The 14,056-nt window shown below is 43.0% G+C and overlaps 1 protein-coding gene across 6 annotated transcripts in view; it reads right to left on the reverse strand.

Moving 5' to 3' along the window:
- Positions 1–13,676, reverse strand: part of GRHL2 (grainyhead like transcription factor 2) — a 162,206-nt gene extending 148,530 nt beyond the window's left edge. For 2 of the 6 annotated variants that reach the window (XM_047725818.1, XM_047725817.1), the window contains exon 1: positions 13,083–13,204. In XM_047725818.1, the coding sequence (XP_047581774.1) occupies positions 13,083–13,102 (20 nt within the window). In that variant the 5' untranslated portion in view covers positions 13,103–13,204. Of the gene's footprint in view, positions 1–11,458; positions 11,557–13,032; positions 13,205–13,285; positions 13,361–13,588 lie in introns of those variants that run through there. The other 4 variants (XM_047725823.1, XM_047725822.1, XM_047725820.1 and 1 more) reach the window with 4 other exon arrangements.
- Positions 13,677–14,056: the final 380 nt, after the last annotated feature.

Here is a 14,056-nt window from a genome sequence, read left to right on the forward strand (position 1 = left end):
TTTTTTAAATAAGTGAAAAATAAGAAAAGGGCACTGCTGACCCATATGGTGCATTTGTGCAGATGTTGGAAGGTGCCCTTTTTCTTGGGCAGGGGCCAGAGGGAAGCACAGCTGGATCTCAGCCCCAAGGTCCCCTTGCCCAGAACACAACACAACTATATGTAGTAGCTAAGGCCAAGAACCGGACCTTCAATAAAAAGAAGTATAAATGACCAATAAACATCTGAGAAAATGTTTAACTTCATTAATTATGAAACTGAAAATCACAACAAAAATACACTTTTATTTTGCCTTTTGAACGGACCCCCCAAAATTATAATTCTCTTTTACTGATGACAGGTTGTGCAAAAGATACTCTCCAACACTGTTGGGAGAAAAAAATGTTCAATCTTGCTAGAAGTCATTTTCAAATTATGAATCAAGAACCTAAAAATATTTATGTCTTTTCATTCTTATACTTCCAGAAACCCATTCTGAAGTAATAAACAGAGATACAAACATTTACATATAAGCATAATTTGTAATAATGAAAAGGCAACCTACATAAAAATAGAAGACAGTTGATTTCATCTTTAAGTGTTCTGTAGAATACTTAAGAGACAAGTAAAATGCTAATAATATAGCATTAAATGGAAAACCCAGAGTGGCATGAATGATGCAAAAAAGAAGGATCATAATTTGTATACTCTTTTATGACCACATTCATATGCAGACACCTATTAGAAACCGTAAGAAAATATACAGTGTTAAGATACTGGAATTATGAGTGAGTTTTCTTCTATCTACCTCTCTCTAGTTTCCGGTTTTTCCTCAAGACCATATATTATGTTCACAATCAGAAAAAAAGTCTCCCCAAGAGATGGTGCTTTAAAAAAACACACATGCCAATGAAAAAGTGCCTCATAAAATAGTTACAATGAAAGTCAGCCTGGGAGAGGGCCTTGGAAGCACTTGAGTGGGTCATTCAGAAATAGTGCAAAACAATGATTTATAAAATAGTTCATCGCATGTTCAGTAAAATAAAAATCCCAGAATCATAACATTTTCAATTTCCTCCACATTCCAGGAATTTTGGGTACACAACAACAACAAAATCTGGTTAGTCCTGAAAGCTCTGAATAGAGTGTTCGATTTTATTCACCTGGCCAAGCATGGGTATGCTGCAGTAGAAAATCTTGCAACTTATAATTAAACATACTCCGGTATCTATGTACCCGTATTTCATTGTTTAGGAAGATGGGGAAGACAAAACAAAAAAAGCATATGGGTCTTTTAAATTTGGAAAGGGAAAAACAAGCCCTACTCCAGTTCATTTCAACTTCAGGGTATTAGAAGCAACCAAATGAATTGTGTCCCAAAACGTGTGGGCAAATTCAAAAACCAAATTTGTGGTTTTGTGTGGCTGAACAGAATACAAGCCAGGTGTTTTAGGGTGTTTACTAAAATTGAAAATAAATACAGGATAAAAAACAAGCCCTTCGTTCATGTTTCCCACAAGTCCTTTAACTTAGACTTTGAACATTTAAAGAAAATAATGATTTTAGCAAATGTAAGACCATATTTGAGATCTGATGAATTTCTGCACAGTAAGAAGAAACGTATGGAGGAGGGGAAAACAGGCATGGAAGAGAAAGGGGCAACAGCAAATTTCACTTTGGAATCCACAACCAAGAAGTATACCTACGGTGAGTTTCTGCTTCACAAACTCTTGTGTTGATTCCCACAGCCAAACATTGTTTTGATTTGCTCCTATTTGCAAAGTTCATTTACATATTTTAAGCCTGCCTCCCCTCTATGTTTTTTTCCCCCCTGAGGTAACTTCAGTGATTCCGTAAGGCCATTTTCTCTCTCCAGTTTCTATCGTGTACTTCTTGTTCCCCTGCTGTGGAAGCTCCTTGGATATGTTGATAAGCAAATCATTTAGTATTTTCTACAGACTCCATTAAAGAGCCTGCAGGAAATCCAGTGATGCATCTCCTAGAGCTTAACTAACAGTCCAGCGTGCATCTGGCATGATCCATGCACCAGCTTGCAGAAGCAGGTAGATGAATCACACACTCGGCCCTCCAGGGAAAATGCAAGTCTATGTTATGGAAAAAATAAACTGTTGTTAAAAAAAAAAAAAAGAAAGAAAGAAAGAAAAAGAAACTCAAACTTGCCTCCCACTAATTTTTATTCTTAAAGGAAGTTGTATTCTGGGTTCTCCCTATTACTCTTAAAGATTAAATACAACTGGACTCACCACCAAGTGTCTCCCAAGAACACTCGGGTTGAGTCTGAGCGAAGGCTGCCTTTCTACAATGTTCTTCAAAGGAAACTACGCAGGTGCAAACAGCCTACTAAGTAGGAGGAGTTTCTCTCCTCCTTAGTCCTTCCCCAGCTTCAAATTCTATAACGGTTGGAGACTCCTACACCATTTGTGCATTTTTGAAGAATAGTTGGAATCAGGTAATTGGACAAATGCAAAAATACAGGGCTGTTAAGACATAAACCTGAGCAATCTACAGGTGAGCGAAGCACAGTGCAGAAGACACACGGGGCCGACCAGCAGTGAGGGGCAGGGAGGCACACCCCAGGATCAGGAGAGAGGCAGGGACGTCTGTTGGGGAATCAGATCAATTCTACCTGGAACAAGCGAGCAGGCAGACTTTTCCCCTTTATTTAGAGTACGTATGTGTTATTTTTAAAGGTTTCCATGGCAGAATGACTATTTTAAAGTATAACCTTTAAATTTTTCTCTTTTATTAGGAAAGCAGTACAAGCTCACTAAAGCAAGCTAGAAAAACATGGAGAGGCACAAATCAGAGACAGAAGTAGCTACAATTTCTCTACACGAAGCAAACCCCTGTTAACCTACTATGGGGTGGTGGTGGTGGTTGTTGTTATTATTTGGGTTTTATTTATTAAAATTCCAGTAAAATACACCCTGAACATTTTCTCCTGCTGTTCAGTATTTTTCCATAATATGATTTAGCCCACCATCTCACTGAGCACAATTTACTAAACCAATCCTTTGTAGCTGGGCACTTCAGGGGTTTTCTGATGTTTCACTTTCAAAAATAATGCTAATTGATCTTTGATTGTTTCGTTAAGACAAATCCCTACAACTGGAATTCAGGAGAGATGTCAACATGCAGGCCCATTAGAGTCGATTTTGCCAAAGTGCCTTCCAGAAAGTTTGTAATAATTTATAATCCTCCTAGAAATGTATTTTCCCCAAACCCAACTTTTTATAGCTTTTGTGAAATATCTACTCATGTTCTTTGACCATATTTCTATTGAGGCATCTGTCTTTTATTAAAATGCTTTCAAACGGGATCGGGCGCGTTCAGGGTGGTATGGCCGTAGACTAAAATGCTTTCAAAAATATTTAAGATATACATATTTTGCAAAGTAGACACCAAAATTCCAAAGCAGCTAAAATATTGTGGTCTGCAGAGCAAGTATAAGTGTACATAAAGTGTCATGTAACCTATAAAGTCTTCCACCGTGAAAACCTTCCAAGGGCTACAATCCATTATACATTTTGTCTTGGTACCAGTACTGGCCTCAGAGGAAATTGACTTCAGAGACTTAAATACTATATATATAAAACAGTAAGCTACCAGAGAAGGAGGTTATATTCCACACCTATATGAATGGTCATTAAGTGCCTAATGTGAGATAATCTACTACCTTATAATTGAAGTGAAACCGTAGATACTATTCTTACTCTTGTATTATTTAATACCTTCTCTGAACACTTACTAAACTACCAGCTTGGTAATATCGTCTGGAAATGGATGTCCCTGAATTATGTTTTATTAAGAGGAAATGGAGTAATGAAGAGGAGAAGGGGAAGAAGAAAAAGGAAGAAGAAAGGAGAAGGTGGGGTGGAGGGGGGACGGAGCAAGAGGGAGGGGGAGGGGAGAAGTTACCCATTACAAAAATTACAAAGCTTAAGGTTCTCAGCTTTGTAATTTTACTCCATGTTCTATCCATTCCGATATTGCCTCACTCTCACTCCTCAAGCCCGCCCAAAGGAAACCACTTCCTAGGCTCTCTCTGGAAAGAATTCTCAGTGTACCTGCCAGCCCTTTTTTATCTGATTTTCTTGTACCCTTTATCTACCAGCCCAGTAAAGCTGTGCCGGGGTCCCCTAGGTAAACCAGATTTTCCTTCCTAGCTGCCCTTCTGAATTTCATGTGGCCCTCCAAATCCCTCCCACCTGCTATATATAAGTCTGTTTCTTGGCCATCTTAGTCAGACCACCTTTTATTTTGGTAAAGGGGTGAGAGTGGCATGGGGTGGCGGGGGGAGTAGAAGAAGGTCCCACTGTGCTTCCTATCTTGCTAACATCCATCACTGTTTCTGTGAGCTGCCACCAGTCCAGATCCCTCTGGAGGGAAAACATGAGACTCACAGAACGTTGCAGCAGGTGGTTATCCTCAGAAATCATTTATTTCAACTTCATTTTACAGATGAAAAATAAAGAAAAAAGAATTCTCTGATCTTATGTTAATTATCTTATTGGCAATTCAGGAAAGAGGCAAAAGCTACCTTTGTTCCTTGCTTATTTGAAAAGTTAGATCCAGAAAGTACAGAAAGCAGTTATTTTATGGGGCTCATTGAACTGAGAAGTAAAAACAATGATTTGGGGTGAGTGTGGGAAGGAAAGTCCATTCCAACTCACACTATCAGAATCTTAAACAGGTGTTCATATATTCATGTTTCTATTTCAAGAAGTAAACAAGCAATGTGTCCCCCATTCCCAATCTCCCTTCCCAAACAAAAGACAACATATTTTTTTAATTAATCAAAATTTCAGATTTTCAACTCATACTTACAACCTCAACATGCAATACAGAGGAAAGAATGCACAGCCCTTTTCTCCTTAAACCAAACTTTTAGCTCCAAATCCAATGCTTGGTTACTCACATGCCCTGTGTGATCTCTACAGCTCATCCTAGCACTAGGATTCTAGGCTTCAAGTTAAAGTCAGTATCAATTCCCCAGAAGGGCAAATAGTCACATCATCCCACACTACATTTCAGGCGGGAAGCGACTCTCCTACTGAGAAAAACTCTGGCAGCTCAACAGTGGCTAAAGCACGCTTTCTTCCTGCTCTTTCTCTTCCTCTCTTTTCTCCATTCTTCACCCTCAACGCCTTTCCTGAAACTCCAATCTAAATTCAGAGACCTTAAAAAACAAGGCTGTGACCCAGGGGGGTGAGCCATACTTGTACATCCAGCGTTCAGACGAAAGGCTGACGCCAAAGTAAAAGGAAGCAGCAAGCAACTCTTGCTTTCTTTTTCTGCTCTGGAGGGTGTCTGCATTCACACTTGTAAAGGAAGCATTTCCTTGGAAGTGAATGTGAAGTCAGATCACTTTAAAAGTGCTCCCCACAAAGTTCACTGCCACGTTCATTACAAAGTAAAATAAGGCTCTTCATCCCCCGCAAGCAGTCATTACTTTCCACTTAATGCCTACTCAAATGCATGAACAATCTCCATAACCTGACTTATTGTTGAAATGTACACTGAAATCCCCTGAAATGTACCAGCTATTCTACTATTATCCCAAGAACCCTAAAAAGGTGTACTTGTATGGTATATAGCAATTCAGAATGTGCTATTTTTAGAAATAATGTTACTGTAATCCTGCTAGTCACCAAAACGCAACAAGTTAAACACTTTTAAACACTCTTCCCACTAAAAATGAGTGGGGCTAGGTGGGGGTTGGGAGGTAGATCCTCAAAGAGATACTTTCTTGTTTCTATCCCATTTAATTGTTTATAGTCCAAGTCCTTTTTACCATTTACCATTAAAAGACTTACAGAATAAAATGTAATTTCCTAGTAATGAATAGATGGATGGACGGATGGATGGATTTGAACCGAGGGGCTGGGACTTCTCTAAAGGATGGAAGTACACAGGACAGGTGGAGAGAAAGGTGAATCTGAACTTTGGGGGCCTTCCCAGGACCTGCGAAGCTGTCTGAGGGACTCCCAGGTACATGTTGTTGTTACTAAGCAACCAGTAGTCCTCCTGGGCCAAAGCAAAAATTCCTATTCAACCTGTTGCTGCTCGCTAAGGAATTTTCCTGGACAAGTTTGCCAAACCAATCAGTACTCCATTCAGTTTAGACTTAAAGTTGTTACAATCCAGCAAGCGGCAATCCCTGAATACCTTTAGAGAAGGTCTACACCCTGATAAGAGGCCAGGTATCAAGAGTGAGGACTCTAAGTAACTTAGGATAAGGCTTTTCTTATACTAAGAATAACTCAAAAGTAAACTTCATTTTCCAACGTTAAACTCAGCTGACTTCAACTAGATAAGGCAACATCATCTCTGCCACCTTAACTCTTAGCTCAGGTAGCAAGGTTGGGGTACTGATGCTCAGAGTAAATGCTAAGAGAATGCAGCAAAGTTCACAGACTAAAAAAATAACACCAAAAATCAGATTCACATTTATTTCAATGCATAAAAGCTGTGCATGTGTCAATTTCCACCAAGTAATATGAGAGGAAAAAAAAAATCAAGAAAGCAGCATTAGGAGATAGACCAAGGAAGAAAGGAAGGAAGTTTGGGAAGCAGGGAGGGAGAAAATGTTTGGCTCCGACTAGGGAGGAAAAGGGAAAATATTCTTTATCCCAATTGTTCACTTCTTAACCAGAAATGTATGCCCAGTCATATCAAAGTCACAAAGAGAACTGAAGCACTTGCTTGAATTACCTAAGCCTTAAAAAAAAAAAAAAATTTAAAAACCTAACATCAAAATAATAATCTTGATTAAGTTATCTATAGATTTCAAACACATAGTTCTTAGGTTATTGAGTATTGTTGTTTGAATGTGCCTATGTATGTTTGACTAACCTAACCACTTGTTTAAATTCTCCTTTTGACTTTGCAGAGTCTAACAGAAATTGCTAGATATAGTTCCTCATTAGCTGATCCAACACTTCTTCTTAAGCCTCCTAAATCAGATGGCACTGGGCCCATTTGGGTGGCCTGATCTTGGCAATCAGTTTAAAACAGGACCTAATTACAGGACAATAGGAGGTCTAGTACCACCTTATCAGGGTAATACTTAAAGCTACCATTAGTCCCAGAAATGAAACTGCAGCCATCACCCCATTAAATCATTTCACCAGGGACCAACATCAGATCGGAACTTGTTACCTTTTACTTTGTGCTACAAAATAGATTCTAAATTCAATGAAATGACAGTCCCTGGAAAAATGAACACTAGGTTTATGTTCTAATGTGAAACTGCAGAAGGTCAAGGCTGACCTTCTAACTCTAACCTACCTCCCTAGTGAGTGGGCTCCAGCCTAAAATCTGAACTTGACCCTTAGCTACCGGCCTAGCAGAGGCCCAGATGGGTGACATCATTCCAAATCAGGTCTTTAGCAGCTCTGGAAATATATGACCTGTCAAAAGGACCCCATTTTTCCAGAAGGGGCAGTTCAGCAAAACAATGAAAGCAAACAAAACTGACAGGACGCCAAAGCATTCTAAAGCCACGTTAAAATTATATCAGAAGCTGCTTCAACAGGATAGCACAAAGAACGTAAAATAAAGCTTCCAGGTTTCACTTCACTGACATGCTGGATAAACACCTATGAAGTGAGCATATAAACTGAATTTATTATGTAAAGTCACATTGAGGGTGCCTGGGTGGCTCAGTTGGTTAAGCAACTGCCTTCGGCTCAGGTCATGATCCTGGAGTCCAGGGATCAAGTCCCACATCAGGCTCCCAGCTCCAAGGGGAGTCTGCTTCTCCCTCTGACCTTCTCCCCTCTCATGCTCTCTCTCACTGTCTCTGTCTCAAATAAATAAATAAAATCTTTAAAAAGAAAAAGTCACATCGAGCACTCACTTAAAGCATGATCTAACTAACTAACCCTATCATAAAAGGTACATTAAAATGTAGCTGGGACAATTTTTAAATTCAGGTGCTCTATCTCCTCAGGCTTCACAGCTCTGGGGTGGGACCCAGGAATCTGTAGTTTTACCAAATGCCTCAGGTGGTATTTTTGTAATCAAATGAGTTTGAAAAGCAATGATTTAAAGGATTTCTTAGAGATTTCTATTATTAAGCACAATACACATACACACAGTAGTGTATTTATTAGGCACATATAAACATTTTTAGGCACATATGTACATATGGTACATGTATAACTCATCTTTTTTTTTAAGTCAATCCAAATTTTCATCGTGTTGACTAGCATTTTCTTATTTTTCAGGTAGGTTTTAACTTTGCCTGTATATAACTTTACTTCATTGACAATACCAAGCTAACCAAAGCATACTGTGGTGTCCTACTTCCAAACACAGTGGATAAGTCTGTTCTCTGAAAGATACAAGTTTGCAGAAACTGAATGAGGGCAAGAGGAAGAAGGCAGAAAAGAAAAGGCAAGCTTCATTTTGCAGGAGGCTACCATCAAAGGGCTGAGACAGCTGCTAGAGTGGTAGGTTCGATGAAGGCAGGGTGACAGAGCAAACACCATCTGTACTTGATCCCCCCTCTTCAGTTCTAATTCCCAGCAGTCTTCTAGGATGTGTGTACTTATTCATCTCTAAGTTAAGGAGTGTGCAGAATTTAATCCATTGTAGGGAAGAGAACACAAGACCTTAACCATTAAACTGGTGATACGTCAGGAAAGAGAGAAGACTAATGCCATTAGCTTATTATTTACTTACCTATCCATTTATAAGTATAATTTTGTCTGTTTTTGAATATACAAATACCTGGACTATTAAGGAGACTATAGATTTCGTTAGTTTACTTAATTATGTCCCTTATTTACAGGCTTGTTTCTGAATATTCTTAGCATTTTCCCACCCCAGGGTCTTTGCACCTGCTCTTCCAGCTGCCTGTACTCTTGTCCCACGGATCTTTAGTGCTTGATCTCTCTCTTCCTTCAGGTCTCTGCTCAAAGTTCAGCTCAGTAGAGAGGCCATCCCTCCACCTTATATAAAATAGCTCCCATTATTCTTAATCTCTTTAGCCTGCTTTGCTTTCCTTCCTATCACTTATCACCCTCTAAGGTGTTACCTATTCCTTCTTGATTGATTTACTATCTGTTTCTCCCCCTACTAGAATGTAAACATTGTGAGGGCAAGGACTCTGTTCTATTCGCTAGTGATTTTTTTTTTAAACAAATTGTTGTTTTAAGCCACTATGTTGTTTTGTTTTTAAGATTTTATTTATTTGAGAGAGAAGGAGTGAGAGAGAGAGCATGAGCAGAGTGAGGGAGAAGCAAACTCCCCACTGAGTGGGGAGCACAACAAGGGACTGGATCCCAGGACTCTGGGATCATGATCTGAGCCAAAGGCAGAGGCGTAACCAACTGACCCACCCAGGACACCCCTTGCTAGTGAATTTCAGTGCCAGGATCAATGCCTGATATATAGTAACACTCAAGATTTATTTGCTGAATAAATGGGTAGATATTTTTAGTGATTTGAGGAAGATATGATTACTTAATATTGTGATATTAAAATATATTTTCTACAGCCCAATGGAAACAAATATGCATATATAAAACTAAAGAGTAGAAAGTCTAATTAAAATGTTTTATTCCGTTACTTGAAAGTTTATACCATACAAAATAGCTATAACTTTGAGCATTTTCTGTTTCCTTTCTAGAATAATGGCCAGACTCCTTAAAACACGTAAGATTTACTAAAAGAAACTGTCCTAGGCAAAAGTAGGGTGACCCTGGGTGGCTCAGTTGGTTAAGCAGCTGCCTTCAGCTCAGGTCATGATCCCAGCGTCCTGGGATCGAGTCCCACATTGGGCTCCTTGCTTGGCAGGGAGCCTGCTTCTCCCTCTGCCTCTGCCTGCCACTCTGCCTGTGCTCGCTCTCGCTCCAAATCTTAAAAAAAAAAAAAAAAAAAAAGTATGGTGAGTAGGGAGGAGGACTGAGATATCATGATCTGATGAATACATCATTATATTTACTTATGTCTGTTCATGTCTCACCTTCCATGAGAGTGTGAGCCCCTTGAGGACATGCCTCACATCATACATCTTTTTACTCTCTCATAATGCCTATCTGAATGTGTTGCAAATAGTCTGTAACCAGAAAACATTTGTGTAATGAACAATACCTGTGGGTAGCATATAAAATTATATTCATATATGTAACATTATATTCTCCCCAAATATATTTTATATATTTTGCCAGGTTAAAAAAAAAAAGTTTCTAAATCTCTCATTGCCTTGCTTGAATACACAAGCTTGCTGAACCAATATCATAAATCTTCAATAAAATTTAAGGGGGAACAGACAATCTTCAAATATGTACAAAGACAAGCTGTCCTAAAAATACTTTGCTTTAATTATTGATAGCATCAACATTACAGAACATAAAAAGCAGAACGTTTCAATCTGAAAAGTCCACAACCACAAAAAAGATGATGCTACTTCAGTCCAGACTTGCTACCTGGAATGATCTTCCTATGCTATCCGAAAGATTAGCTAACTTTGAGGGGTTTCTGGAAAAATATCCTGTGTGTATTCTTTTAGGTTGCTTCTCGAAAACAGATAGGACTTCTAGGTGGATTTACCATAAAGCTGATAAAGCAAGCTCAAGCTTCAGGACTCTTTCCGCGCTCCCACAGGAAGCCCCAATAACTTGTTCTCCTGCTCTTTTTCGAAAAGCCCACACCCCCACCCCACCTAACACACACACAATTGCGTAAGCTTCAGGCGGGTGAAACCCAGACCCACCCTCCGGCCCTCCATTGGAATATTAACACTAAGAAAACAAAGCTAGAATTCCCAAAAATAATCCAAATATCATTTATTAATTTCAAGCATTTCTCAATAGTCCAGGCAGAGACAGGCAAGTCCCACAGTCTTTTGTAGGTATTGGTCTTACTCGCATTCCTTTTCCCAGGATACAAAATTAACTTTTGGAAAGCATGACTAGATAAAAGCTACTTTCATTAAACAGAAGTATATGTAATCCCAAATAGTTATTGCGCATAAAAACTAAGTAACGCATCGTAGTGAAACCAGATTGTTAACGCAGAACTTATTTTCAATACTAAATAGATTGTCTGTTGGTGCTAGGTTTAACAAGTTAAAATAAAAATCGACCCGTTTTAATTCGGAATTCATCTGAATCACGCTGGACTACAAAACTAACCAGTGCAAGGGAACGTTAATCGTGCGATTTCATCAAGGAATTGCAAGAAGTCTTATCCGATATTCACTAGGTTTGCAACCATTGTTGACACACGAAGAGCAAAACAATCAAAAAATTTTTTTAAAAAAATCCTGCTGTCATCTCCGGCTTTTGGCTACTGAAGTTTTCAAGCTCGAGTACTGATTTCTCCGAGGCTACGGAGAATGTTGGGGTGCGGGGGGGCGCGAGTATTCGCCTACAATCCCACACCTTCCTATCACTACTCCTACCCTCTTCCAGCGTTTTTAACACTAGTTCTTCCCCTCCGGTGCGCACCAAGCAATGACCTTTCCGTTGGTGGGTAAAACTCTTAACTGGTAGTGGTCTTTGGGGTTTGTTGTTGTTGTTGAAGTATGACAGCCTGTGTTGCCAGAAACGCCTACTCCACCTGCGGCTGTACTTTGAGGACGGTCCACCCCTCCACCCCTGGGCAGGGCCTCAGGGCATTCCCGTTGCCCGCTCACAGTACGTCAATTCGAGCCACTCAGGAGAGGCACCAGCGGTTTTGGCCCCGGCGGAGACACCCTCGAAATGGCCTCCCTGGGGTGGCCACAACCCCACTGTAAAGTTACCTAGGAAAGCAAAAAGGTGGCCCATTCGCGCTCTCAAGAGGACTCAGCCAGCTCCTGGCCCCGAGCGCGCCCGAGATGGGGGAAGGGAGTGTCGCCACTCAATCCCAAGAAAGGCCGCGCGACCCACCTCCGGCTCCCTCCCGCGCCCGCCCTTGGCCCCACCTCCCCCTGCTAGCACAAAGCCATCCCCGAGGCGGGGGCCAGGCCTGCGGGAGGCCACCGGGACGCCACGGGACCGGGTCTCGGGTGACCCACGCGGCTCGGGCCGGGAGGGCCGCTGATCCCGGGCGGGCCCAGGGTTCCCGTCCCGGACGGAAAGGACGTGCTTGCCCGCGCTGCCTTCGAAGCGCGGGAAGCCGGACGTGGACGCCCGGGCCCTCCGCCTCGGCATCCCGGTCACTCGAGAAGGCCCGGCGCGACCCACGCTGCCCCTCCAGCCACGCCCGAGGTGGTGGCCGTCGGCGGGGAGCGCCTGGGCCGGCCGGGCAGCGCAGGGCCGAGGGCTCCCGGGGGCGTGCACGCGTCGTCGCGACGTGGGAGAATCGCTAAGGGCCAGGGGCCTCTCCGCGCCCCACCGAGGTGCAAACTCGGGGCCTCCAATCAATTCCCCTCACTTCCGTAGGGCCCTGTGCTCCCGCACCTGAGGAAGGCGGCCAAACAATGCGGGAGGGGGGGCATGGCGGGGAGTGGGGGGCGGGGGTGCGACCCCCCGCGACCCGGGCCGCCCGGCGCCTCGCCTCCCGACGGGGACGCACACGCGGGCGCGCACACACGCACTCTCCTGCCCCAGGACGGGAAGATGGCCGTTTCTGCTCCAGAATAAAGGCTCTTTGTTGCGCTCACACAAAAGCAGCCAAGACCCGCTCTTCTCGCAGGCCCTCTGCACAAATCGAAGGAACTCAGATGAATTTCCAAATGGCCTCAGAAGCCTGAAGCGGTGGGAGCGACTCAAGAGAGGGAGAATAACAGGCCTCCCGCCCTCGTCTCCCCAAACCCCTGTCAATATGCAAGTATTAGCCCTGGGAGGCGGGAGCTGAGATCACTCGCAAGGGAGGAAGTTAAGAGGAAAACCTACTTTTACTATCAAGGCCCAAAGGGGGTATTAAACATTCACATTCTTGTAGGGTTTCTCCCCTTACCCAGGGTAGAAACATGATCTGGAAAAGTCGGGATACACCAAAAAGAAAAAGAAAAAAGAAAGAAAGAAAAAAAAAAAAAAAACCAACAACAGCAACTTAAAAAACAAAAACAAAAACAAAAACATAACAAACCAGTTGCCATCAGCCCAAAGTGGTAGTAGAAGCAGCCGGCGCGTGTGATCCACTTACTTGTCCGACTCTTGTGACATGTTTGATCCAATGAACTCGCTCCCCTTTTCCTGGAGCCTCAGCCTCTGGTGAAACTGGACTTTCAAGTCTGTGCAGGTGAAGGTGTGTGAGAGCGCCCGAGATGGCAGAACAAGAGCTACAGGTAATTCTGCTTTTCCGTCCCCCCTCACCACTCTCGCTCGCTCGCCCGCTCGCGCCCTCACCTAGCCGGAAAGGTGGGATAAGGGGGGGCCCCCTCACATGGGGCCCGAGCTCGGAGGCGGCCGGGCGGCGCGGAGTCCTCCTGGATCGTGGCAATGGGCAGCCACAGAGCAGAAAGTGGCGGACTTGGGCGGCCACAGGTAACTTTCTCGCAAGGAGCTGAATTCTTTCACTAAAGGATACAAGCCCGAGGGACGAGCTGCGCGGTGATTGGCTGCGAAGCTCCCTCAGGTGAGCTGCCATTGGCAGAAGCGCGCTCAGGTAAGGCCCTTCTCCAAGTACAGGTAACTCACTCCGCAGTTTACCTGAGTGGAGCGGCGGCACGCTTGCAGCTGTGCAGCAGCCCGTGGGAGCTGAGGCTCAGGGCTAGGAGCAGACTTCACGCCACGCTTTCGTTCTTCCCGGAGGCCGGCCGGGTGTGTGTGTGGGGAGGGTATGGGCTTGGAAAAAAGCAACACTTGCAACCACTAGGGACTGTGGGTCAAACGGAAGGCCTAAGGAGAGCTGAACTAAGGTACCCCAAGCCAACCGAAATCAAATGCGCAGCATGACCGCAAGGCTTTGAATACCCACTTTAAGAGGACGTTTGACATTGTCAGAAGAGTGAGGGACTGAAGTTTACTTTGTGCTCTCCGGGGGCGGGGGTGGGGGGACACAAAGATTGCCGAGTCTGTTGTGTAATTGCATTTTTAACATTCTTATCCAGAGCAAACACTTTTCGTGTCCCGATGTGTTAAAGATATCAGGTAGATTACAGATTTTCACATAGAGGA

The sequence above is a fragment of the Lutra lutra genome, chromosome 4, assembly GCF_902655055.1.
Source record: "Lutra lutra chromosome 4, mLutLut1.2, whole genome shotgun sequence".
NCBI classification, from domain to species: Eukaryota; Metazoa; Chordata; class Mammalia; order Carnivora; family Mustelidae; genus Lutra; species Lutra lutra.